The sequence below is a fragment of the Myodes glareolus genome, chromosome 6, assembly GCF_982192425.1.
Source record: "Myodes glareolus chromosome 6, mMyoGla1.1, whole genome shotgun sequence".
Taxonomy (NCBI): domain Eukaryota; kingdom Metazoa; phylum Chordata; class Mammalia; order Rodentia; family Cricetidae; genus Myodes; species Myodes glareolus.
The window spans coordinates 81,541,838-81,568,886 of NC_142031.1; the positions used below are offsets into that span (position 1 = coordinate 81,541,838).

Genomic DNA, 27,049 nt, shown 5'->3' on the forward strand with positions numbered 1-27,049 from the left:
ATGGTATCCAGGAGAGGCAGTAATGGACTTGTCCTTGACACATCACATATATGTAAGAAACTGTCAAAGAATAAATTTAAAATATTCCTTAACATTCTTACTAATAGGGAACTCTTTCGATTCTAGCTAGAAATATTTATTTTAATAGACAGCTTCAACAGACAGCAGGTAAAATGAATGACAACCATGGAAAGCTACCCTACCTGACTAGTCAACAAGACATGCACATTAAGACAACAGTAAGAAACCGCTCTCTAAACCACACAAATACTGAGCTTTTGTATAAACAAGGGACAGTCCTAAGTGTAGTCTGAAACACTGAACTTGCAGTAGAAAAAATGAAATATATTTATAATTTCTTTTAAATACGGTAAGAATATGTGATCACTGAAAAAAATCAGAAAATGCAGGAATACATTATTTTACTCTCAATCTTACCACTCATGTGACTCTTCCCTCTGTTAGACTATGTCTAAATGCAAAAACCTGACTGTAGTACATGTGCATAGACTGTGAAACCAAACACATCTCTGCTTGAATATATTCTTTTAGAAGCTGTCACCTCCTAATGCATTGTGTACAGTCCACACACGTGCACATATAATACATATGTGTGCATTGTGTATAGTCCACACACGTACACATATAATACATATGTATGCTATAAACCACTATTAATGATTGCAGGCATGAGCCACTATCCCTACCTGATGGTCATTATTCTATTGTCTCTCTGGTATTTCATTCTATGAATGTGTAATGGTTTAGCCATTTCACTGCTGGTGAGTGTATAGGCTCTCGCCTGGTTTTCACTGTTGTATGCAATGCCACATGTAGTGAGTACAGTTTGTGTTTTAGAGTTCCATCTACAAGATACATATAAACATTATTAAAGCAGAACACTCCAGGTAAATTATCCCTAATCTCAGACTCAATTCAGGGGTAATCATAAGTATCAGCTTGCTATGTATGCCTGGGCCCCTTGCCATTTATAAACATTTCAATAAATCTATGCACATTGTATAGAATTCCTTGTCGTTATTTTCTTAAACCTAAGTTTCACTGTACAATTTGCTTTTTGCATTCAGAATACTTTAGGGATCTGTCTGTCACTTGTATGTGGTACCCACTGTACTGCTGTTTGAATGAAGCATAGAGCTTTAGACTATGGCTGCTTCATGGTTCATTTAGGTTTCCTTTGACTGATGAGCACTGAGAGGCCAATTCTGACTTTCACCATTAAAGTAACACCGTTGCAGCCCCTGCAAACATCTTTCAGGCACATGTGTAGACCACTAAGAAGCCGAATGCTAAAAGCCACCAAGTTTGTGCGTTTATAGTTCTCCTGCTCCATCTCTTCTGGGGGCAGCCCTAGCCATGTGCCAGGTATTCTGGGACCCCAGAGTTTAACATGTCTTTATGACTGATTCACCAGAAGGGAATTGCTGATTGAAAGTCTGTGAATGCTTCCAGTGTCCCAAAAGGGAAACAGAAAAAGACATACATGCAGTGGTGCACCAGTCCACACAAGATGCAAAAAGGTAAATTAAGTACATGAATGACTATTAGCAGCAGCACACCAACCTTTCTCAAAGCCTTCATGTAGGCAGCAGCTTTCTTCTTGTACTGGAGCATGCACTCAGCTGAAAGGGGACTAATGAATCCACTGGCTGTCTTGGGCCCATAGCTCAGTGAAGCAATGAAATAGTCCACGTTGTTGCTGAAGAAAGATGCAATCTAGACACAGCATGACAAGAAAACATTCCATTTTCCAACAGTGATCTAACATATACACTTAACAGTTCTCCAATGGTTCAAATGAGAATGGCCCACACAGGTTCATATGTGTGAATGTTTGGTCCCAGTTAGTGGAACCATTTGGGAAGGATGAAGAGGTTTGGCCCTGTTGGAGAAGTGTGGACTTGTTGGAGGAGAAGTGTCACCAGGTGTGGCTTTGAGGTTTCCAAAGTCTGTGCCAGGCCCAGTCTCTACCTACAACTTTTCGGCTCAGATATAAGCTCTCAGCTATTGCTCCAGCACCACACCTGACTGCCTGCCACCAAGTTCCCCACCATAATGATCACGGACTCTGAAACTGTAAGTACACCCCCAGTGAAATGCTTCCTAAGTTGCCATGGTGCTTCATCACAGCAATCTGATCGTGACTAAGAAAATCGCTCAGAGCAGTTTCAACACCTGCCCAAAGCCTGAACCTATTTATTTGGGAATACCGTCACAATTTGTGATACAAAGAAGACACCAGTAAACACAAGATGACTTCAGACATGCCCTCTCTGTTTACTTCCTGTTCCTCGGTAAGTGACTGACCGGCTTTCTTTTTAGAGACAGGTTCTCACTATGTAGTTTTGGGTGGCCTAGAACTCACTATATAGACCAGGCCAGACTTGACCTCACAGAGATCCACCTGCTTCTGTCCTCAAAATGTTGGAATAAAGGCATGCGCCATGCCCACCTGGAGGTGTTTCTTATGAACTATAACTTCTGTACTGATCTCAAGTCATCTTTGTGGGTTTTTTCCTAACGTTAGCTTTGAGTATCTCCTATTCCAACAGAAGAGACATGACATGAGCATCTGAAATACATAATCTATCTAAACTTAGTTGTGTAAAATCTTAACTTGTTAATCATAAACAGAACAGAAAACAAGACTAAAAATGCAGATCCTTTCATTCCAGATGTAGCATTATTAAAAAGTCTATGTAACAGCTACAAAGAACCATGACAGCAATTTTGCTGAGCCATAGATTTTGAACTTAGCAGTGCTCTATGAAGTGGTGATATAAAGAAAATGCCTGACTAAATATCCTTGCTACAAAAAGAAGTCCTGGGTACACTAGCAGGTGTTTAAACTTGGTAAGTATGTGATTTTTGAGTGTTCTACCTTGACAAGCATTGCTCAAAACTAAGCAACCAAACTCTAGTTGTCTCAGGTTTTATTTTTTATTAACCTTTTACAGCATCAAGTAAACCTCAAGCTTATCTACTAGATGGCCCATGTGATTAAACATTTAGCAACAGCTGGCAGTACTGGGAGAGGATGTAGAACCTTCAGGGTATGGGGTCTTATTAGAGGAAGCAGCCCTGGGGAGGGCCTCACGGTAACACCCCTGCTAGTCCCTGCAGGTCTCCTGCCTCCTGACTGCAAATGTCACATCACCAGTTCCACGTGCCTTCCACATGCCTCACTGCCACGGATCCACCACGCCTTCCCCACGATGGAAGATGTATCACCTCAAACCAAGAGGCAAATACAGTAACGGACATTCCAAAGTGGACAGGGGAAAGACCAAGAGGCCTCAACCATACACAAAGAACTCCAGACAACTAAGGAATGCTGAGAGGGGGAGAAATGGTCCTCCCCAGGGAAGAGCACACCAGTTGGTCATCCAACCCCAAACAGTCAGCCCTGAACACACGTATGAGTAGAGCTATACAGACTGAGTGCTGTGGGAATCTTCCTGCAATAAGGACCCTGAGAGATGAGATGTCACCGGCAGTCAGAAGCCAGGACAGTTCCTGACAGGCTTCAGTGCCAAGTCTAGTTTGCATTTCCATTTTATACTCTAAACACCACAAAGTGGACAGTTTTCACAGAAGAACACACGGCTGTCAGCAGGCTGTTAAGGACAACCACCCACTGTTTCAGCGATTTCTCCAGGTCACTCTGTTCTACACAGCAGGTGAAGTCACGCTTGGAGAAAGGGCAGTACAAGCAGTACTGTAGTACTTTTGTAACTACTAAATAAATCAATAAGTCAGTATCTATTAATTGGTCTTTTCTATCTTATTCTACTTTATTAGCAGGTTATACTTATGGATATATATGCATGTATCAATAATTAGTGGGAAAATGAGGCCATGAATGTGAAAGAGAGCAAAGAGTAGTATAAAAAGGGTTTGGTGGGAGGAACCAGAAGAGAAAAGTGATATAATTATATTATAATCTCAAAAATAAGAGAAGTAATGAAAAAACAAACTCCTCTCCATTTGTTTCTTTCAATCCATTTGGTCACAGATATGCAAACTATCAAATACAGGTAGTGTAAATAAAATCAGTGCTTAGGCTAGGGGACATGGATTGGGGTGAAGGGTTCACTACCAGGCCTGACAACCTGAGTTCAACCTGCAGGGTCCAGACAGCAGAAGGGAAGCCTTACTCACGCTGATCTTCCCAGCTGTGCACAGCATGAACACTACCCGCCAAATAAAAATAATAAACCTTCTCTTTTATAAATTAGTACTCAAAATCTTGGGTTACAAATTGTGTGTGTGTTTATTTGTGTGTATCGAGAAAGTCATAGAGAAGTATTCAGGGAGAGGGAGGACACCAATGGGGGGAAGGAGGACGGGTAAGAGGGGAGTTGGGGTACAAACAAGCAAAGCACAATGACAGATGTGTAAGAAATACCTTAACAAAACCCACTACTTTGTATATAAAGTAAAAAAATTGAAAAATACTTTGGATGGTTTAGAAAAGCAGTGAGTGACCTACTTATTCACCACAATGTTGAACAGTCGCTACCACAGTATTTTAAACACTGTATAGATGATTCAACTGAACTGGGGGGAAGTATTGGGTAACAGAAGAAAAGTAAGACGCTGTTTAAAAAAAGAAAAAGAAAGAAAGACAAACAGACAAGACCTTAAGGTCTGGGGACTGTCTGCCTACCGTGCACAGGGCCCTGGTTCAGTCCTAGAGTCCTCTCTGCCACACACACACACAGACCTTACAGTCCACAATCCTTTCATAGGAGCACATTAAAGAGCTGAACTTAAGTCTGGATTAGCCGAGCACAGTTACCTTCCCGGCTCCGTTTGTTAGCGCCACTGCTGAGGACAGGATGCAGTCGTTCGTCGTTACCAGCTTCTGTGCTGCTGTTGGAAGTTCATGCTCTATGGATGCCTTCTGACTATAGTGTTTGGAAATGTCTATGAAAAAAACAACAGTGAGATGCAAACACTACTATTCACATACAGGTTGTTTACAGCTAGCCAGTCTGCTCCATTCTCACAGCCAGACTTCAGTTTATTAAGTGCATTTGAAAGCAATGATACCATGTATCAAGACTGCGCTGCATCAGCTGGTCACAAAGTGAACAGGAAGTGGGGTGTGTGGGTATGTGTGTGGGGTGTGGGGGGGGGCCACAGCACGTATGATGTATGTGGAGATCAGGTGATGGCCTGAAACAGTAGTCAGTTCTCTCCTGTTACCACGTGGATCCTAGCAATCGAGCTCACGGGTCATTTCTGGGATGAACACTCCCACCCGCAGACTCATCGAGCCAGTCCTCAGTTACATTTTAATTCCACATTAAAAAACAAAACACATTTTGAGAACTCCTTTTTAAAGAAAAGTTTGAAAGAAAATGACCCCCAAAGGGAGTGGCACTATCAGGAGGCGTGGCCCTGTTGGAGGAAGTGTGTCACTGTACAGGTGGATTTTGAGGGTTTACATAAGCTCAAGCCACACCCAGGGTCTCCACTTCCTGCTGCCTGCAGATCAAGATGTAGAGCTCTCAGCTCCAGCACCATGTCTGCCTGCGTGCTGCCATGTCCCACCATGACGATAATGGACTGACCCTCTGAAACTTTAAGCTGGTCCCAATTAAATGTTCTCCTTTATAAGAGTTGCTACGGTCCCATGGTGTCTCTTCACTGCAATAAAACCCTGACTAAGACAGCTCCCGTGCTTTCTTTTTACACTAACAACCAAACTTCTGGACTTTCCTCCCTGTGTTCAAATTAGATCAAGAACTTACAATTCCTGAAAAAGCAGGAAGGTAGAGAGTTGCAACGAAAGGTATCTAAAAAAAAAAAAAAAAACAAGGTTCCAGGGGCTGGAGAAAAGGCTCAGGGGTTAAAAGTACTGGCTGCTCTTCCAGAAGTCTGAATTCAATTCCCAGCAACCACATGGTGGCTCACAACTATCCATAATAATCTAGTGCCCTCTTCTGGCATGCAGACAGAACACTGTATATATAATAGATAAATAAATCTTTAAAAAAACAAAACAAAACAAGGTTCCACCAGGCATTGTAACACAGGACTGTAACTCCATACTCAGGAGGATGAGGCAGGGTCACAAATTTGAAGCCAACCTAGGCTGCGGGATACACCTCTGACCAAAATAAAATGAATAAAAACACCTAAACAAAAACAAAAAGATGCTTCTGCTAATGCCTGTTAATATGTACTCTGCAGTCTTGTGACACAACCCTCTTCCAAGCACGGTAAGGAGACGAAACTGTAACCCCAGCTTTATAACCACTTCCCAGCATTGGAGGCAGAGACTGCTTGTTCCTTCATGTTGTTCACTTTTCTTTTTTATGTTCATTCTCAAGAGTAGAAACAAGCTTGAAAATTTCATAATGGAACTTACTATTTGGTACACTAAAGTAAAAAAAAAAAGTGAAACAAATAAAAAGAAAAGAAACAAGTGGCCGCACCAAGGAGCCAAGAAGGCCCCAACTCTCCCACAATCTCTATTGGCTCTTGCCAAACAAGAAAAATGACGTGCTTTGTTCTGGACCACTCAGCATCATCTTGACTCTCAGAAAATGTACAAACAAAGCATGCTAATGATTTTAAAGCTTTTTAGGGTCTTTAGGATGTAACTGCTGAGTTAGAATAGCAATATAAATAAAGTAAGGCTAGTATGACATGCCAAACTTGAGGAGGATATTAATCATGTCTCTTACATATTATACAAAACACTTTTATATTTTAAAAAATTATTTACTATAAAAATAGTCATAGCCATCAACAGTGCAATGCCCCCTCCAGACACCTGAGCTGATGCCTTTCAAACAGCTCCTGCATCTGCCCCCTCCCCACAGTTCAAAAGGGAAGAGGAGGAGGGGATAGGGCATCAAGAAGCAACAAAGAGCTATGGACTGATTACAACTCAGAAGCACTCAAGAAGCGATAAGAAAGCCTTAAAAGGATTAGGAGACAGAGGCAGGCGGATCTCTGTGAGTTTGAGACCAGTCTGGTCTACAGAGTGAGTTCCAGGGCTGCCAAGGCTACACAGAGAAACCCTGTCTCAAAAAAACCTAAAAAAATAAAAAAATAAAAATAAAAAAGTGCTTCCCCTAACCCTTTAGCCAACTATTTAGCCCAGAACCAAATAAAAACTGAGCAAGACTTTAAAAATAGATATTTATTTATATTTTAGAACTCAGATCCTCCTGCCTCTATTTTTAGTGCTGGAATTAAAGGTATGAGCCACTATTCCTGAGATTTTTAGTTCTTAAAGTTATGCTCAACAAGAAAAGATTTAAAACAGGCCTTTTAAATACCAAAATAGGAGCTTGGAATGTGGCTTAGTGTTAGAACACTTAAATACCATGTACAAGGTTCTGGGTTCAATCCCCAGCACCAAGCAACACAGCAAGAGGACGCTCGGGAAACACTGGGCAGGTGTACACGACTGCAGCCCGGCATTCCAGAGGCAGAGGCAGGAAGACCACAGGCTGACCTGAACTACACAGAGCACCAGGCTGATGTTGCAGTGAGACTGTCTCAAACAGATGATGAGCAAGCACTCACAGGACAGTGATGCTCGAGTGCACTCTTTCTCCGTATCCTTAACCCTTCGTGCTTGAGCCCTGAAAGTGTGGCAAATTTTGATGAGTGTCCCTAAATAGCACATCTGGTACGGTCCAGCCCACACCCCATGTCAAATCCTGTGAAGCACTGAGCATGGGGGTTCTCTCTTTCACAGTGAAGCAGATGGCAGAGCAGAAGGCCGAGGTTGTACACTTCCACGTAAGCCCAAGGCTGCTTAGCCTTTCTGGGGTCTGTAACCCTTGGCAGGCAGAGCTGAAAAGGAAGGTTTCCACGGACACAGGTTCTGGTTCACGGCTCACCTTTCATGACATCATGAAACCCATGCAGAGCAGCGCCAACATTTGTTAAGACGGAAGTGTAGTTTGTCCGAAGGAGCCCATCCGGCTCTGTACCTAGAAAAGCCAGTTACAAGCCATATGAGCATTTCTCCGGAAAGCTAACTGCTTATCTTCTCCCTCTGTTCTGGGGGCCACAGAGAATGAAGTTTGCTTATGTCTGAAATAATGGCTTCGCAAACCTTTGCAGGTACAGTCACAAATGGTGGTAACAAATACAGGCACGTTTAACATATATGCATCTCCCAAGCACACATTTTAATGATTAAGAAGTCAAAAGAAGACCAGTTAAACGGGTCAGCAGGTGAAGGCACCGCTGTTAAGCCTGAAGGCCTGAGCTTGGTCCCTGAATCCCTGAGAGTGCAGAAAACGATTCCCACAAGTTGTTTTCTGATCTCCACACAGTGTGGCAGAAACATGCTTACACCTCATCCTACAAACACAAATACGTAACTACACACATCCTGTACATGTATGTGTATGCACACGCACACACACACACTACACTGAACTCACACACACAATAAAAGAGAAAATCAGAGCCGGGCAGTAGTGGCGCACGCCTTTAATCCCAGCACCCAGGAGGCAGAGGCAGGCAGGTCTCTGTGAGTTTGAGGCCATCCTGGTCTACAGAGTGAGTTCCAGGACAGGCTCCAAAGCTACACAGAGAAATCCTGTCTCAAAAAACCAAAAAGAGAAAGGAAAATCAGTAACAACTCAGAGGAACCACACAAGTCCGATAAGCGAGCCAAGTCATCCCCTCGTTTAGCTCAGTGCAACAGAAACCCCACTCCCAACAGACACAGCCCAGCACACAGCCATCCTCTCCTGTCTCCCAGACACAGCCCAGCACACGGCCGTCCCTCTCCTGTCTCCCAGACACTGGCTGCTGAGGCTAAGTACTGGTCAAGTATGGCCAAGAAGTGGGGAAGGGTTCCTTCCCTCACCTATGCCCCACCTCGGAGACCGAGTCTCTGCCTTGAGTAAGTGCTGCTGAGAACATGTGCTCCTTCTCCACTGCCTTGGCTTATCAACGCGAGTTCCACGCTGAAAGAGGCAAGTCAAAAAGACCTGGTGTGGCTGTGACACAACTGTCCCCAACACACGGGCAGACCGTGGCTCTGAGACTGAACTCTAGACAGAAGCAGCCTTGGTTCTGAGGCTTTTTGTTCTCAAGGGAAGGATTCACTTGCACTACACAGAGAAGTTTGAGCTGTGACTCTCAAGAAGAAAGAAGAAACTAGCGAAAGCACAGAAGAAAGTGGCCAATTCATAACTAAACAATAGGCTGTGAAAACAAAGAGCCCTCCTGGGGTCAGAAGTTACAAACACTAACCTCAAAAATACTACCAGCTAGTTAAATGTTATCACTCTAAAGGAGTCTATATTTAATGCAATCAGCCTGCGGGTGATGCATGCCCCAAGGTCTTCAAAAAAGTCCAGAGCAATTATCCAGCAATGAGAGGAGCTCAAGCCAGGATCTGAGTACAGAAGGAGAGCGTGAAGGAGAACCCTTCACACCAGTGCCATTGTCATCTGTGTGACTGCACATGCCCCAGGTTGAGGCCTGAGAAATAGCATGAATATGTAAGCCTCAGCTCTGAGAACTACACTGCTTAAAGAAATACCATATTCATTCATGGATCAGAACACATAAGCTGGTGATGCTCTCTATATGTTTCCTGGGGCTACTGTAACAAAGTACCACAAATAAGAAATTTACATTGTAGAAACTAACAAGCTGATGCTACAGTTCATATAAAGGAATCCTGAAAAACCAAAATAATCTTGAAAGAAAAGAAAGGGGGGATCCATGCTTCCTGGTCTCAAAACTTACTACAAAGCAACAGTCATCAAATGGGGTGCGACTGGCACAGGCAGATCCGAGAGCAACACTGGAGTCCACAAGCAAACTCATACACATGTGGTCAACTGGCTTTCAAGGAGAGTGCGAGACCATTTAACAGAAAGAACTAAGGATGGAGCTAAGGTGCTGGCAGCCACATGAACCAGCCCTCACCTTGCTCCACGCACACAAATGAACTCAAAATGGATCACAGACCTGAAAGCAACAATAAAACTGTAAAACTCTTAGAAGAAAACACATCTTTATAACTTTGGGTTTTTATATATGAATAAAAAGCATGGCACCCCTCAAGAGAAAGAAAGTAACAGTTAAATTGATCATTGAGTTTCGTCAAAGGTAAAAATTTCTGTGCTTCCAGAGGTTTTAGACAAAGTGAAAACAAAGTAGAAGAAAAATCAGTAAATCATAGCTTCAACAAGGGACTTGACAGTGGAACGTACGGAGAACTATTATTTATAACTCAACAATAAGAAGACAAACAGCCCAACTGAAAATGAAGAAGCGATCCAAGCAGATTCTTCACTAAAGGAAATAAACAAGTGGCCAATAAACAGATCAAGGGGCATCTGGCACAGCTGGACAGCAAATCAAACACAGTCTAGCTACTTCAAAGCCACTAGTATGGCTAAAATCAAAGTCCTGTGATAACAAACGTTATTGGGGACATGGAAAATTTAACTCTCACACATAGCTGGCTGGAAAGCAAAGCAGTGCCTTGGAAAACAGTCTTGGTAAATCCTCCAGCAGTTAAACATGGCTACCTTAGGATTAAGCAAGTCTACCAGGCAGAGGGTGCCACCAGGCCCAAAGGAATGAAAAGGTAAGTCCACATAAGAACTTAGACATTAATACCTGCAGCATCATTATTCTTAATAGTCAAACAATCCAAATTTTTGATGGATAGACACGTATTTGGTACATCTAAACAATGGAATAGTATTCTGTAATAAAAAGAATGGAATATGGATACAAGCTGTATTTTGCATCAATCTTGTAAGCTTTATTACAAGAAAGTAAGCAAACAAACCAAACTACATACAATGGTTCCACCATTTATGAATCTGAAACTGGTAAATCTGAAGACAGAAAATAGAGAAGGAGCAGCTGAGGGCTAGAGACAGGAGGAATGGCAGAACAGGAAGCAACAGCCAAAGAAGAAAGGGTTTCCTCGGCTGAGGGAAATGGCTTAGAAAGGGCTGCACTGGAGGTACACATCAGGGGTATACTGAAGGCTACAGGACTGCACTGCAGGTACACATCAGGGGTATACTGAAGGCTACAGGACTGCATTGCAGGTACACATCAGGGGGATACTGAAGGCTACAGGACTGGGATCTAAATGGGCAAGGTGTACAGCAGACAATTGAGAGAATAAAAAGACAAAAACAAAGCACTTTTTATGGTGTCATTTATATGTCATAAAAGACGTTTCCTTCCTTTTTCCTTCCTCCCTCCCTTCTTCCCTCCCTCTCTCCTTCCCCTCCCTCGCTCCCTTTCTTTACAGCCCAGGCTGGCCTTAAAATTAAGATACTTCTGTCTCAGCTTCCCAAGTCCTGAGAACACAGATATGTGCCACTATGCCTAGATAAAACCGTGGATTTCTTCAAAACATTAACAATGAGGTTCACTCAGTTTCTTCAGTACTCTTCTCTAATTGGGCAAAAGGGAAACAATGGGCACCTTTAAAAGGTCTCATAGGCTGTGGCTGCTAACAAAAGCTGAGATGCCCCCTGCAGTTTCCACAGTGAAGTGGTTATTATGTTCGCCTCATGAACAGTCATCATTCACCTTTCTACACTTAAAAAAGAGAAGGGGAATTACTACTTAATGCATGGTTAATGACAAATATTTTACCTTAACTTCATAACACAACATTCACCCTCATTTACTCCTTAATTTCATTAACTCTGCTCACTGAATTCAAGATTCTGATTCCAGCCTTGCCCATTCTCCCAAGCTAAGCCACATCCCTTTTCCAGCTTCTTGTCCTCTTGCATCCCTCAAGGTGAGTCATAAGTCATAAGTCTTACTTACTCGGCAGGGCGAGAAGAGTGACGTATGTCTGCAGCTTCTCGAACACGGCCGTCATTCGCTTCATATCCTGGGACAGCTCCAGGTTCCTGGCTCTCAGTGCAGGTGTGCAAAGGGATGATTCACATTCTTCTTCTAAACTAGGAACGGAGGGTTTCAAAAGTGAGCATCCTAGATGACTTTCTTTTCCTTTTTATTTTTTTAAATAAAAGATTTATCTTTTGTGTCTAAATGTTTTGTATATATAAAACTTTTTACTTGTCTAAATGTTTTACATATGTGCTTATATATTTTATATATATAATTTTTTATTTGTCTAAATATTTTGCTTGCATATATGTCTGTGCACCATTTGTGTGTCTGGTTCCTGAGGAGGCCAGAAGAGGGCATTGTATTCCCTGGAGCTGGAGTTACAGATGGCTGTGAGCTGCCATATGGATGCTAAAATCCACCCAAGAGCTCTGGAAGAATAGAATGTGCCCTTAACCACTCTCTCCAGAATGAAAGTAATATATTTTTAAGTATTAAAAATATTTTCATGGTAGCCAGGCAGTGGTGGCACACACCTTTAATCCTTGCATTCTGGAGGCAGAGGCAGGTAGATCTCTGTGAGTTCAAGGACAGCCTGGTCTTGAACTTGACCAGGCATGAACTTGAGTCGATTCATGACAGGCTCCAAAGCTACAGAGAAACCCTGTCTTAAAACCCCAAACTTTACCTACTGAGCAATATCTCTGGATCATATTAAAAATTTTTTAAATAGGCACGCTTGTCTCACTGAGGCTTCTCACAAGACTCTTAAAGTCAAATAGTTCCAAGAAACAAAAGCAAAACTGTCCCATTTCCCTGTGGATTTGGATGAGGACTGGGAACAAAACAACATAACTCCAAGAGAAGCTGTGAAGAAGGGGCCAGCTCTGTAGCATTCACAGCAGGGACAAGACTGGCTGGTGAGCCAAGGTCAGGTGGAGCGGCTGGAGCATGGGCATGTGGACCTGAGAATCTTCGGCTCCACATGAGTGAGCTGGGCAGTTCAGTTCTCAACACAGAACCTTTGCTGGGAAAACCCACACTATTTATAGGAGACATTCTATTTAACTGAATCCCTAAAGAGGATTAATTAAACAAAAATTGGCATTGGTGCTACATAGGCTCAAATTTAAAAACAAATACTAGATTGATGTTATCACAAAATGGGACTGGAGAGCTGGCTCAGCAGTTAAGAGCACAGGCTGCTCTTCCAGACGACTGGGGTTCAATTCCCAGCACCCACATGGCAGCTCACGGCTGCCTATAATCCCAGTTCCAGGAGACTCAACACTTTCACACAGACATACATTCAGGCCAAACATTAATGCAAATAAAACAAAAGTAAACAAAAAGTTAAAAAATATATACTATCACAAAATATATTTTACCGTTTTCAACTTTAAATAGGTACCTTAACTATAAAGTTTAAAAATGAGGACTCGTAATAGTGTTTATTTAATAAGTAGTAATCAAGTAAAAAGGTCCATACAAAACTAGAAAAATGTCAAGCATGGTGGTGTGCCTGCAATCCCACTATCAAAGGCTGAGGCGGGATGGAGAGCTTCAGGTGAGCCTGTGCTAGCCAAACTCTGTTCTCACCCTCAAAACAAATCAGAACAAACCTAGAGAAGTTAACACAGAGAAGAGGACTCCATCTACACCCTCCAGTCCCTGTCTCCTCTCTACTCGACCTGTTCTCGTCCCTCTACAGAGCGGGTCAGCTGCTCACAGTGACAATCTGGAAAAAGTCGGGCCAGCAAGATAGCTCAGCAAGTAAGGGCATTTGCCACCAAGAGAAGGATTTAGCAGACGCTCTAAAATAAAATCATAGAAAGGCACATGTGTACCTTTTAATCCCAGCACTCAGGAGGTGAGGCAGGCGGGTCTCTATAAATTCAAGGTCAGCCTGATCTGCATAGCAAGCTCTAGGCTAGCCAAGGCTAGTAGTGAGAACTTGTCTCAAAACAAACAGTATGAAAACTTCCAAGCAATTCTATCAACTTTCTAGTACACTTTTATGCCTTTCTAGAAATGTAAGGTGGAATTAAAAATATTAATGCTAATTATTTAAGTGAAGTATTAGAAGTTTCAGAATGACATAGCCTAGAAGATCCAGAGCAGATAAAGACTTTATTTTATAATTTAAATAAGTTTCCAATAATAAAAAGATATCATTCTAAGGATACCCAAGGATTATGACTCAAAGGTAGAAGTTAAATATTCTATCTCCCATCTAGACATTAAAAACAAAGGAATTTAAAAAAAAAAACCCAAAACCATATTTCTTAAAAGAAAAAAAAAGTGTAATTCCCAATTACTGAAAACACTGATTATGACCTTATGCAGACTAGAGGGCCGCTGAAAACCATAGCTGACTGAGTTATCAGCCAGGTTGCAGCCGATCCACACAGACACGAGACGCCTGTTACTCTTTGATTAACTTCAGAACAAGTCGGGTCCCACCCCAACACCCCAAGATCCCTGGCCTCCAGGGAATAAATACCTTTTTAACTGGTAAGGAAGGATCTTCCTAAGAAAGCGGATGTAGGAAGCTAAGTGATCTGAAAACGGCTTCAATTTCACAGTTGTCTCCTGGATAAAGATCATTCCACAGTTAAAAGTGCTACCGGACAATGAGAGCCCATGCTTCCCCGTAGTTTTAAAAAAAGGCAAAGGGAAAACCACAAGGAGGAAAATTACCAGGACAGTCACAGTATCTTCAGTTATACTCTCGAATAAATGCAGCATTCCTTCCTCAAGGGGGCGGACGTAGGACGCATTTTCATGAAGGTGTTGAGAGAACTGCATAGGAGTAGAAGCTTTGAATGAATTCGATGGAAAATAAGTGCCAGCACTTGGGAGAGGGACTCTGACTTCACACTGAAACTCTTCTGAACACATTTCTGGAAAACCCCAGATAAAATTCCCCAGTGCCCATGGCTATCCGAATCAAGGAAACAGATAACACAATGACCAACCAGGCAGCTGAGGAAATGAGGATACAGCCAGCCCAGCCATGAAGAGACCAGTGGGCCAGGGTCCCTGGACACAGGCTGCTTTGCAGGGGTCCCAGTGAGAAAAAAGCAAAAGGGTTAGGCAGACTTTGTACTATGCACCTCAGTTTTCAAAACAAGCCCACTAGGCAGCTTCGTGTTTTACTGTACACACAGCTCAGGGTTAGCAGATGCCAGGGATATCAGCAAGGCGAGTGAAAATGTTCACTATCATCACTGATGTCACAGTATGCAAACAGATGCTGTGGCTATAGCCCAGAGCTACAGTGTGTGCCTGGCCTGTGTAGTGATGGTGGGCAGTAATCCCATCATTGGGGGTGGGGATCCCACTATATTCTAGACAATTTAGAAGCAAAGGAAATAAGATGCATTTATGAAATGTCTCAGTCATCAAGGTATTTCACAATGACTCAAGTCTGAACTTCTGCATATAAACATGTACTGTCCTGGCTTCTACAAAATGCAGGTGACCCCATGGACACTGCACAGTATTACTGTCATGCACAGCTCAAGCACTCTGGGCTCCACTGTCCACGGCTGTAGAGTAGGAGTTCCCAGTTACTTTAAGAGCCCAGAAACAGTTTACACATCTTGGCCATCTTTCAGTAAAATGTTTCCAAGTCTTCAATATTATAGACTTTGTAGAAAAATCAGAGGGACTTTTACAGGCCAAAGTACTGAAGATGAAATACTAAGAAATACACGAATCCTATAAAATAATGAGGTGTTCTGGACAAATTAAAATTATAAGAGTTATTTTTGCCGGGTAGTAGTGGCTCATGCCTTTAATCCTAGCACTCAGGAGTCAGAAGCAGGCAGATCTCTATGAGTTCAAGGCTGGCCTGGTCTATAAAGTGAGCTCCAGGATAGTCCAGACTGTTACACAGAGAAATCCTGTCTTGGACAAAAAAAGAAAAAAAAGTTATTTTTATGAGGCTCAATAGATTAGTGCAGCACTAAAACTGATGAAAATCAAGCACTACTGAGGCATGAGAATGGCAATGGCTAACTTCTGCCGAGTGCTTAGTGCGTGCCAGGCACTGGCACTCTTATGTTACCTGTATACATCTGTGACATGGGCAAGTCCCTCTCTAATTCAAAGCAGAGAGAGTAAATAAATCTCCCAAGGGGGCGCAGCTAAAACATGTGCCAAGAAGTCCAACTTCAGAGTCCAAGTCTTTGCTACCTACTAGGCACTTTGGATATCTGTAGACATGACTATATCCAACCCCTAGAAATATTACACTATGTAAATGAATGAATGGATGACTAAATAAATAAATAAGGCAAACAAGCTAGGAAGAGTCAGACTAAGTAGAAAAGCAAGGCTGATCACATTATCAAGCTCTCAGAGGACACATCTGTAGCAAGATCCTTCAGCTTCCCTTGTATGTGAGCTGGCCTTCAAGTTTACCTCAATGAGGACCACGTATTCTTGCCTTTGAATGCTACCCACTCATATTGTTTCAGGGTTAGTCTGTGTGACTAATAACACAACAGGCATGATGAATGGGACTAGCCAAGTGTCCCAAAAGACTATGGCTTCCACGTCTTTTGAGCCAAGCTCTCTAAGGGACGTTAGGTGTTGTGTCATGAGAACATCACCCTAGAGAGAAGAGCACATGAGCAACAGGCTCCTTGGCACCAGCCAGCACTAATTTACCAGGCATGTGAGTAAATAAATCTGAGCCACCTCAGAAGTAGCCCCCTCAGCCAGTGAGGCCTTCAGATGGATGCAGCCCCAGTGACACCGTGAGTGTAATCCTAGAAGATGGCAGGAGCTGCAAACTCCCTAGGTAGCTGGTCCCGGAATTCCTGATCACAGAAACCAGGAGATAGCCAATATCTACTGTTTTAAACCTCTAAGTCCTGGGTAGCTTAATGTCCAGTCATATAAAATGAATATACTTATTAGCATTTTAGTTTTACAGCTAAATAAAATTTTTCGCAGGGCAATGGTGTCATACACCTTTAATCCCAGGCCTCAGAAAGCAGAGGCAGAGGCAGAGGCTAGCCTGGTCTACAGAGTTCCAGGACAGCCAGGGCTGTTAAACAGAGAAATCTTGTCTCAAAATAACAAAACAAAACAAAACAAAACAAAATAATAATAAAATAAAACCCTGAAGGTGTCCTTAAAGCCTTTTAAAAACTACCTGGTTAGAGAGGCAAAATTCCTTTGGCCAAAAGGAAGCAGAAGGATTGAAGAAAGTTACATCCTCTATCCACAGGTAAGCCCCACAGACCCACACAACTGGCTCCGCCCTTTCCCACTAGATGCCTCAGCGGACGGAACGAGCAGGCAGACTGCACTGGCTGTTTGGACCAATGACAGAGCAATTATGGATGAGACATATGGAAACATGCCAGCAAATTAGCCCTCCTTGCAAAACAGAAACAGAATCCTGCCAACCGCTGTCAAAAGCTGCGCAGGCCTCAATCTTGTAACCAATGGGGAAGAAGCCACTTTGCTCTCCTAACTTTCATCCCATTTCCCACTCTAGGGGCTTCACATTCCAGCCCAGAAGTTGGCTCAGCACTTCCTCCCATCCTTCCCCAAAGCTCAGGCCCACCCACCATGCTGTCCTGCCTGACATTCCCACTCATACAGCTCCTTATGGGAGCTCAAACAATCACCATCCCTCTTCCTGCATCCAAATCTCACTCAGTCTTCAAGGCTCCAAATCCCAGATGCTTCACCAATTCTTCACACGCCCCTCCCTGCTGACTCCACACTTACTGGCCATATTGGTAGCTAGCTCGACTGCGTGAGCTCTCTCTGTCTCTCTGTCTCTCTCTCATCACTTCCTCCACTGTTTACTCTGCAGTCTTCTGATAATTCCCCTAGCTTTAATTTCTTAACATCCTGTATTTGCCATACTGTGTTTTGGCGAAGACCATGACTTGTGACTTCTTCCATGACTCCCATGGTACTTGGCTAACACAGGGAAGTAGTCTGAACAGAAGTCCCTATTTGTTCTCCCCATCTGTTCACGGCAAGGATGGCATCGTAACTACTTACCTTCTGATTCAATGGTGATATGGCGTCAATGGCAGAATCAACAGGGAAAATCTGAATCCTCTGTTCCGTGTAGGTGTGAAAGTTCAAAAGAGCCGGCACGAGGTCCTGAACAAAAGCCAGGGCCTGCCCAGCTATATCACGCATCTTCAGCTTTAAAATGCAAAGCACACACAGTCAACTATCGAGCAAACGTTGGAAAGCACTTGAACCCTAGTGAGAGCACTCCTCAGACTACATTCATTTGCTCCCACTCGAATCTCAGTGTCCTCCATCCAAGTAACTTAGGAAGTCATCGGCTTTGGCAGATCCACCTCCTCCACTTGGCCTTGGCTAAAAAAGCACACTACCCTAACACAAAAGCCTGGTTCAAACAGCAAGGCATCCCATAGTTCAGTTCTAATGTGATAAAATGAGAAAAACACCAAAAATCAGAAGTACTGCCAGGTATGGTGGTGCACGCCTTTAATCCCAGCACTTGGGAAGCAGAGGCAGGGGGATCTCTGTGAGTTTGAAGCCAGCCTGGTCTACACAGTGAGTTCCAGGACAGGCAGGGCTACACAGTGAGACCCTGTCTTAATAAAATAATCAGAAGTAGTACAGGGTAAAGGTGCTTGCTACCAACGCCACCAAGCCTGGCGATCAGAGAACTATACACAGGACCTTTGTAGTGGAAGGAGGAAACAGACTCCCACTAGTTGCCCTCAGGCTTCCACATAGGAGCACTCCCCCAATAAATAAGAAATGTAAAAAATACATAAAAAAATCAGTAGTGCATGAATTCAATAAAAGCAACTCATATGGTTTAGGGAAACAGATGAGAGAGCAAAGCAGTGACTAGCATATCAAACTTTGCTAGGACAGTGTATGTACTGCTGAAACCGAGGAGACACGCCCACTTCTTCCTTTACCTGATGTCTTCTGTTGTGCAGCGGAACGTTGAGAGCATTGTACAGATGATACTCTACAACACAAAAGTGATGCCCATTAGAGCTCAGCTCAGTCTTCAAAGGAGAGCAACTGCAAAACCCTTCCTAAGAGAACTCAATGTCCAACACACAATCACAGCAGAGGAGCTTGGAAAATACAGGGAAGCTGTGGTTTTGCTGGTAATTAATAACTCTTTCTTTGTTTAACTTCAGGATCAAAAGAAACAAACTACTCCTGGATTCCCATGTCAAAGAAATCTTTTCAAACTCCTCTTTGGGGCTCTCAAGTTTCCTTACAAAGTCTCCTAATATTCTTGTTGTCATCCTTCATTCTTCAACAAGAACCCTCCCCTGGCTGCCACACTAATCCTCCAAAAATGCCAGTGTCCCTGACAGGACCGTATTTCACTGTCTGCTGCTGCAGGTCCCAGTACCTCAGTGCTTTCTTTCCTGGCTGTCCCACGGTCTTCAGTCTTCATGCTCAGGCCGCCTGCCACCTGCCACAGATGCTGCCTAGCACCAGGCACCACATTGCTTGTCACTGTCATTTTAAAGACCTTCCTCTCCTCTCACCACTCAGTCACTCAGTTATTCAGAAACACAAGCCATTCTGAAAGTCTCTGCCTTTTCACCAGTGCAAAGTCTCCACTGCCGTCACCCACTGTGGTCCCAGCTTATCCTGTCCCATGGCACCTCTGCCTTCTATCGGTCCTCTGACAGCCTTGTTTCTTGTCCCACAAAGCTGGCCTAGCACTTCAGCAATGCTCTTTGTTAACAAAACCAGAGCCAGGTCTGCCGAAATGTATTCCACACAACTTCAGTGGGGACTTCAACTCTCATGGCTTCATGCCCTCTCATGCTTTCCAGGACATTTATTCTAAAATCTTCCCATTTTATACGCCAAAGACCAGCCCTCGTCTCCTCCCTGTTGTATGCCAGGACCAGGGCCAAGGTGAAAGTGTTCTTTAAGAAATCTGTGTGTACAGTGGAGTACTACACAGCAGAAAAAAATAATGGCATCTTGAATTTTGCAGGCAAATGGATGGAGCTAGAAAACATCATTTTAAGTGAGGTAACCCAGACCCAGAAAGACAATTATCACATGTACTCATTCATAAGTGGTTTTTAAACATAAAACAAAGAAAACCAGCCTACAGATCACAATCCCAGAGAACCTAGACAACAATGAGGACCCCAAGAGAGACTTACATATATCTAATTGACATGGGAAGTAGAAAAAGACAAGATCTCCTGAGTAAATTGGGAGCATGGGGACCATGGGAGAGGGTTGAAGGGGAAGGGAGAGGCAAGGAGGGGAGCAGAGAAAAATGTAGAGCTCAACAAAGATCAATACAATTAAAAGAAAGAAAAAATAAAAAATCTGTGTGTGTGTCTGTCTTTGTATATGTGCATGTGTGTCTGTGTCTGTGTGTATCTGTCTATGTGTGTGTCTGTATATATGTGTATGTGTATGTCTGTGTGTGTCTATGCATGTGTGTGTGTGCGTGCGTGTGTGTGATACTGTACATACCACACATGTGCAGGTGCCCAAGGAGGCTGGATAAGGAAATCCGATTCCCCAGAACTGCTGTTTGCCTGATATGGTGCTGGGAATCAAACTAGGGTCCTCTACCAGAGAAGTGTGTGCTTGTACTTGCGAGTCCTATCTCCAGTTCCTGAGAGTGCTCTTATACTCCCGACTCCACCTGAGGCAGAAATCTACAGCTCAGCTAATCCTCTCCCTGGGCTCTGTGGCAGCAGCTCCTCTGACTGACTCAGACACTGGCACATCTCCTCTTTCTCCTCTTCTCCTTTTCTGAGACAGGGTCTTGCTATGCACCCCAGGCTGGCCTCAGACCTGCACTCTCCTCATCCAGCCTCCCCAGTGCTGGTTGGTATAACAGGCATGCACCACCAAGTCCAGTCCCTCCCTTCTTTACCTATTCCATAACCAACTCTCTGCCCTCACCCATTTCCTGAATTCCACTGGCTAGATAAACAACATCACTTTATCAGTCCCTAGAACCTGCGCACCTCCAAGTCCTTGTGCAGCAATCTGGTGGATATAGAAACACTTCCCTCAAAAATTACTGGTCCTCCTTGCTGGGTGGTGGTGGCGCACACCTTTAATCCCAGCACTTGTGAAACAGAGGCAGGCAGATCTCTGGGAGTTCGAGGCCAGCCTGGTCTAGAAGAGCTAAGCTAGTTCCAGGACAGGCCCCAAAGCTACAGAGAAACCCTGTCTCAAAAAAAACCCCCCAAGGGCTGGAGAGATGGCTCAGTGGTTAAGAGCACTGCCTACTCCTCCAAAGGTCCTGAGTTCAATTCCCAGCAACCACATGGTGGCTCACAACCATCTGTAATGAAGTCTGGTGCCCTCTTCTGGCCTGCAGGCATACACACATCCAGAATATTGGATACATAATAAATAAATAAATAATAAAAAAACCCAAAAATGAAATTAATTAATTAATTAAAAGAAAAAAATTACTGGTCCTTTCAAGGTCACAAAATCCAGTCAGCAGATTTGGCTGCCTTTCCCACAGGCAATCTCCCTGACTTCCCAGTGCTGTGCAGCAACAACCAGCATCAGCGGTGGAAACACTTGCTTCATGAAAATCCTCACTGTGCTTGTCTTACTTCTTCCCACAGTCCCTCACTACCCATCACTGTGATAGTGAGCTCACCGAGGACCCTGCAGAGGCCTCCTCACACTGTGTGTTCCTTGTGTAGAAGCTGGATATAGGGATTGTTTTCAAGGGGGAGTTCGGGTTGTTGATACAGACATGGCCTGTGCTGATTTTAGTTTGTGCGTTTCGCCTGCATAAACAATTCTAGTTGTAAAAGCAATCACACTCACTGTTTTTTGGTCTGGTCCCTTTAAGGGGCAAGCCACGCCCACTCCCAGCCACTTCTAACCTCTGGCTGCCATCTTAACTCTTTCTTTTCTGTTCCCTCTCTTGACGTGTGCACACGTGTTTCCCCCCCCCTTTTTCTATTTCTGCCTTTCTTTCTCTCCCTCTTCTTTAAGTAATAAATGTTTACCTTTATGTTTAGCCTTACGTCTATTTACTATGTCCTGTAAGCCTTTTATCAGCCCGCCCGCCTGCTCTCTGGGCCGCATGGCAGGACCAGCCTGTCCTGGATGCACTCCCGCCAGCCATGGGAAACCTGCACGGCTAGAGCCGTCTCTGCCTGGACTAGCGGCTGCGAACATGCCAGCATTATATTTTTTTAAAGAACAAAACTCACTGCCCACTGTGCACCACATGCACACCCACAGCACTAGATCCCCTGGAACTAGGGTTACAGACAGCTAGGCACTACTACGTCCGCACTGGAAAAGCAACCAGTGCTCTCAACAGCTGAGCCATTTCTTCAGCGCCGCCTATGCTGATTTTAGATGGGATCAAACTGCTGTTTTCTTCACCCTCTCCCCAGCTTTTCTAACAAGAAATTAAAGGAACTAAAAACCAAATTTCAAATGTAACTGTAGAAAAAAAAAAGTGTGTATTAATTTGATTGTATTAACTTGACTGTGGGCTTTGAATTCCAAATATATTTTCTTTTATTTATTTTTTTTTTAATTTTTAAGAACTAATTTCTTTTTCAAGCAGGTAGGAGCAGGCGCCTGAATGCCACAGCAGATGAAAAGACAACTTTGGGGAGTTGTAGGGACTGAACTCAGGCCTCCCGGATAAATATTTCTTTGCCTTCAAGAGTTTCATTCTGTTCTCACCTAAGGTTAGCACCTGAGTGCTGTCTAAATTCTTTTTCATACTCTTGGATGTGTGAGCTACCAGGCCATCCCCAGGAGGAAACAGAAGCTAGACTTCCCAAAGGCTTCCTGTCACTGGGAAATCCCCAAGGAACAGAAGTTAAGAGGCTGAAAAGACACATGCATGGTGGACCCCCCCCCCCCCCCCAGCCACAAAGATCAACTTCTCTTATGCAAATATCCCACCACCTCCCGGGCAGGCTGGCTTTGCCTTGGGGTGTGAGCAGTGCAGTAAAAGAACACACTGGATGGCTCTGGAGATAATTCAGAATGTCCTTAGGAAATGAGCCACATTGATCAAGAGAGCAGAGCCCTCCAACAGGTCAATTTGGTTTTTTTGCTGAGATTAGAAATTATCTTACTTAACCAGCTACCATAGCGAGTCAAAGATACAAATAACAGAAAACTTATGTCTATGTGATACCTACTTGTATCATTAAAAGGTACTTTTTCATTGATGATTGACAAGGCTTCCTCTAATCTCCCTGACAAATCTTCATGAAGATTCTTTAACTGTAATTGACTGAAAGATAAAAGAACCCACAAAACCACATTATTACCAATCAGAATTGTCAACTGCTTGTTATCCCAACAGCTGGCAGCAGGCTTTCAAAGAGCTGTGCTGACATCTGGAACATTCCTCTAAGAGTTGTTCAAACTTGATGTTAAGAGAGGAACCAGCCCCATTCCTCAAAGCCCCAGAGACTTCTGGGGAATCTATCCGAGTTCCAGTTTCTTACACAACCTGAGTTTACTTCCCCAAGATAATCATAAATTTTCTATTGACTAGCTATAAATGTTTATTCAATTATCATTGTACAGCATTTTTTAAGTACTTTACCAGATTATTTCTTCAGTTCAAAAGCTGATAACTTCTGTTTTGGCTAAATTATTAGCACAGATACCATCTAAGCCACACATATATTTCTACCAATGCAGTGAAACCTATGTATTATGGTAAATACCAAAAAAAAAATTAAGACTATGAATGGTTTTGGCACATTGCTATGTAATGCTCTAAGATTTAGAGATCTCTCAACTGGATGTCATAATCGCAATCCTTTTCAAAATGTACCATAAGAAAGTGGCAGCGTTTACAGTCATATTTCCTGCTGGAGACTACTAGGCAGTCCCTGTCCCAGGAGACTCAGAAACACAAAGTCGCAGTTCAGAGCTGAAAGCAGGGCATCCCAGACCTATCCTGAGGCCCAGCAGAGGCCACTCTGTCCAGGTGCTGTGGCCCTGCGACTGGAAAAGGCCCTTCCTGGCAGAGGCCTACTCGAGTCTCCTCAGCTCAGCATGGACAGTAGAGAAGGAGTGAAACAGAGGCTTGGGTCTGACTCTGCCCTCAGGGCCCGATTCCCATTTCCACATACCATTCTTCCGTTCGAAGTCGGCATTCCTTGGCCTCCTTTTCTAGAGTCTGAGATTTTACCTGAATTTTGGGGGGGGGAGAAAAACTGACAGTTCAGCCTATGGCTGAGTCCCCATGCAGCACCCCAGAACTTACAGGAGCCTGACCTAGGTCTTAATTAGCCCCCACGGGTAGTAGAGCTTACTTCTAGCTTAGCCTTGTCGTTCTGTAGTTTCTCAATGGTCTCCATGTACTTCCGGGTCAGGCCATCGATCACAGCTTGGTGCTGAGCAGCTTCAGTTTCCAGAGCGGCCAGCCGACTCCTCAGCTCTGCTTCCACATGCTTGTGATGCTCATCTGCTTCGAAAAACTGAGAGGGGGAGACCCCAGTGCATGCAGTGAGGACAGCAGCGACCACACACCCTGTGACCATCGCACGGCTGAGGGTGCTGAGCCGAAGGCACCAGGGCACTTAATTCCCACGGGGAGCATGGATGGCACTTTCCTGGCCTTCTTTTACAGATGTAGAAATAGCTTAAGAGCATCATATGGTCTTTGACTCATAGTTAAAACATGGCAGAAATGACACGAGAACAGAGAAACCTGCTCCACAGTCTGCACCTTCCTTCTCTTAGGCCCCCAAATCTGTTCTTTGGACAACTATTCATAGACAATTCAACTGAGGTGCTGCTTCTAGAACATACAAAGCATTCTTCCTTAATAACTCTGATGCTAATTCATTTATTAGATATAAAATGCAGAGGTAAAATTTTTTTCAAGAATGGGGCTGGAGAGATGGCTTAGAGTTTAAGAACACTGCTCTTCCAGAGGTCCTGAGTTCACTTCCCAGTAACCACATAGTGGCTCACAACCAATCTGTAATGAGATCTGGTGCCCTCTTCTGGCCTGCAGGCATACATGGAGGCTGAACACGGTGTACATAATAAATAAATAAATCTTTAAAAAATTTTTTTTCAAGATTTCTCTTTTTCTAATTACTTGCAAGTATTTACGTGTGTGCATGTATAGAGGTCCGAAGACAAGAATTGGTTTATGATCCTAGGAATTGAACTTGGGTTCTCAGACCTGGTGACAAGCACCTTTATGCCCTGAACCATCTTGTGGGCCCTAAGATCTTTCAAAGCTGGCACAATGATGCATAACAGTAATGCCGGCACTTCATAGATGAGGCAAGGGAACTAAGATTGCAAAAACATTCTTGACAACATAGGGTGCTCAAGGCTAGCACTGAGCTACAAGAAAAGCTGCCTCAAAAATACAGAAACAAAACAAAACCCTATATATCATAGATCATGAAACAAACCCTACTTATTGCTAAGATCCCACCAAATGACCCAGCTCATCAACTCTAGGTAAAGGGACTAGTAGTGCCTAGCATACTTCTGATCTGAAGATGCTGAACAAATGTACATAGTCACATCAAGCCATGGGTGAGAGTTAAGACATGAACAAATCATAGTTACAGTGCATTCTTAAGGGACATATAGAAAACATGAAAAATCCATGCAGACAACAAGGTAACTATTTGCATTAATTTTTCCACATCTCGGATTATAAGACCCATCTTTAAACATATTTATGTAGTTTACGTGTATAAGTCTTGTTTTAGTTTGTGTTTGTCTGCATGTTATGAACCTGGACCACATGCACACAGTGCCCTCGGGGGCCAGAAAAGGGATCCCCTTTTTTTTTACAGGCATTTTTGAGCCATAAAATGGGAGGTAGGAACTGAACCCAGGTCATCTAGAAGAGCAGTAAGCTCTCCTCACCACACAGCTATCTCTCCAGTGTCAAGACACATTTCTTTAAACATTTATTTATTGTGTGTGGGCACATGACAGAACACATGTGGTAGTCAGAGGGACAACTTGTGGGAGTCGGTTCTCTCCTTCCACCATGTGGTACCCAGGGAGTGAATGTAGGCCTTCAGGCTTGAAACAAGTGCCCTGACCCACTGAGCCATCTTGTCAGTCCCAAGACCCATTGTCAGTCATTCAGTTTTCTGTCACCTGGATATGCAGCCGTTCATTCTCCTCGATTTTCTTTTGCAGATCTTCATCAAAGACACTCTTCTGCTCCTGGCTCAACTGAGAAGACGACTCTCCACTTTTCTGAGGGAGAGAACAAGTTATGTCCACACAGCTCCGATCCTTTAGAGGAACAAGCTGAGGCGCACAGCACCTATGATCTCAGTGGCTTTTCTTCTACATGTTCACTCTTTTCAAACCACCCTGCAAAAGGCACAGTTCACCACTTAACTTTGCCTAGGGGACCCAAACTGGAACTGCAACAATGACAAAGGTAAGAAAAATTAAAGAGGGACAGAAAAAAATAAATGGATTCATCATTTTTTTGCACATGAATTCAGGAATTGCTAGAAGACAAGAATAGCAGGAAGCTTCATCTCAATCTGATCTTTCGATTCGGGAGAGATTATGTTAGAGTCTGAATTACTGTATTCCTTTAAGCAATTCTATAAACTCATATAGCAGCATTCACAAATATATGTTCTTATAAGAGTTTACATAAATTTCTATTTAAATAAAAACCTAACCATGTTGTTATGCACACAAGAAAAAGCTGAGCTTATGGAAAATTCCTTTCTGGTTAGTATGAACTTATCCCTAGGAAGAATAGCACTATTTAGGAGATCTAAGAATGAATGCTTGTTTCTGTGTGACACACAGAGCTGAGACTGTTCAAGGAGCAGTCTCACAATGGCACTGTGTGCAGACATCAGCCACCCATCTCTGCCTTTTCAGTAGCTCACTCATCACTGCAGATGAACTCACCTGCTGACGCAATACAAATCAGCGGTGAGAGGAGCCTCTGGAAACACAGCACTACAAAAACCAAAGACACTAAACACTCACCACATCTGGAACACAAAAGGTACATAAGGCACACTGTGGAATGATTTACTGGGGGTCCTTGTGTTCCAAACCTCAAAGCTTTAACTGAGACTAATTCACAAGTCTTAGGCACCTCTGCTAAATAATTAACCTGCTTTGTTAGCCAGGCATAGTGGCTCACACCTGTAACCCCAGTTCTTAGGCAGCCGAGGCAAGAAAACTACTACACTAC

General features: G+C 43.4%; 1 protein-coding gene across 2 annotated transcripts in view; it reads right to left on the reverse strand.

Annotated features, from left to right (window-relative positions):
• The window catches only part of Ppp1r21 (protein phosphatase 1 regulatory subunit 21), a 64,063-nt gene that overhangs the window by 19,806 nt on the left and 17,208 nt on the right, over nt 1–27,049 (reverse strand). For both annotated transcript variants that reach the window (XM_048416067.3, XM_085690936.2), the window contains 12 exons: nt 25,975–26,076; nt 24,150–24,314; nt 23,967–24,025; nt 23,019–23,113; nt 18,795–18,847; nt 17,887–18,036; nt 14,554–14,655; nt 14,357–14,445; nt 11,827–11,963; nt 7,890–7,982; nt 4,823–4,950; nt 1,585–1,737 (listed from right to left, as the gene is read on the reverse strand). In XM_048416067.3, the coding sequence (XP_048272024.3) occupies nt 1,585–1,737; nt 4,823–4,950; nt 7,890–7,982; nt 11,827–11,963; nt 14,357–14,445; nt 14,554–14,655; nt 17,887–18,036; nt 18,795–18,847; nt 23,019–23,113; nt 23,967–24,025; nt 24,150–24,314; nt 25,975–26,076 (1,326 nt within the window). The remainder of the gene's footprint in view (nt 1–1,584; nt 1,738–4,822; nt 4,951–7,889; nt 7,983–11,826; nt 11,964–14,356; nt 14,446–14,553; nt 14,656–17,886; nt 18,037–18,794; nt 18,848–23,018; nt 23,114–23,966; nt 24,026–24,149; nt 24,315–25,974; nt 26,077–27,049) is intronic.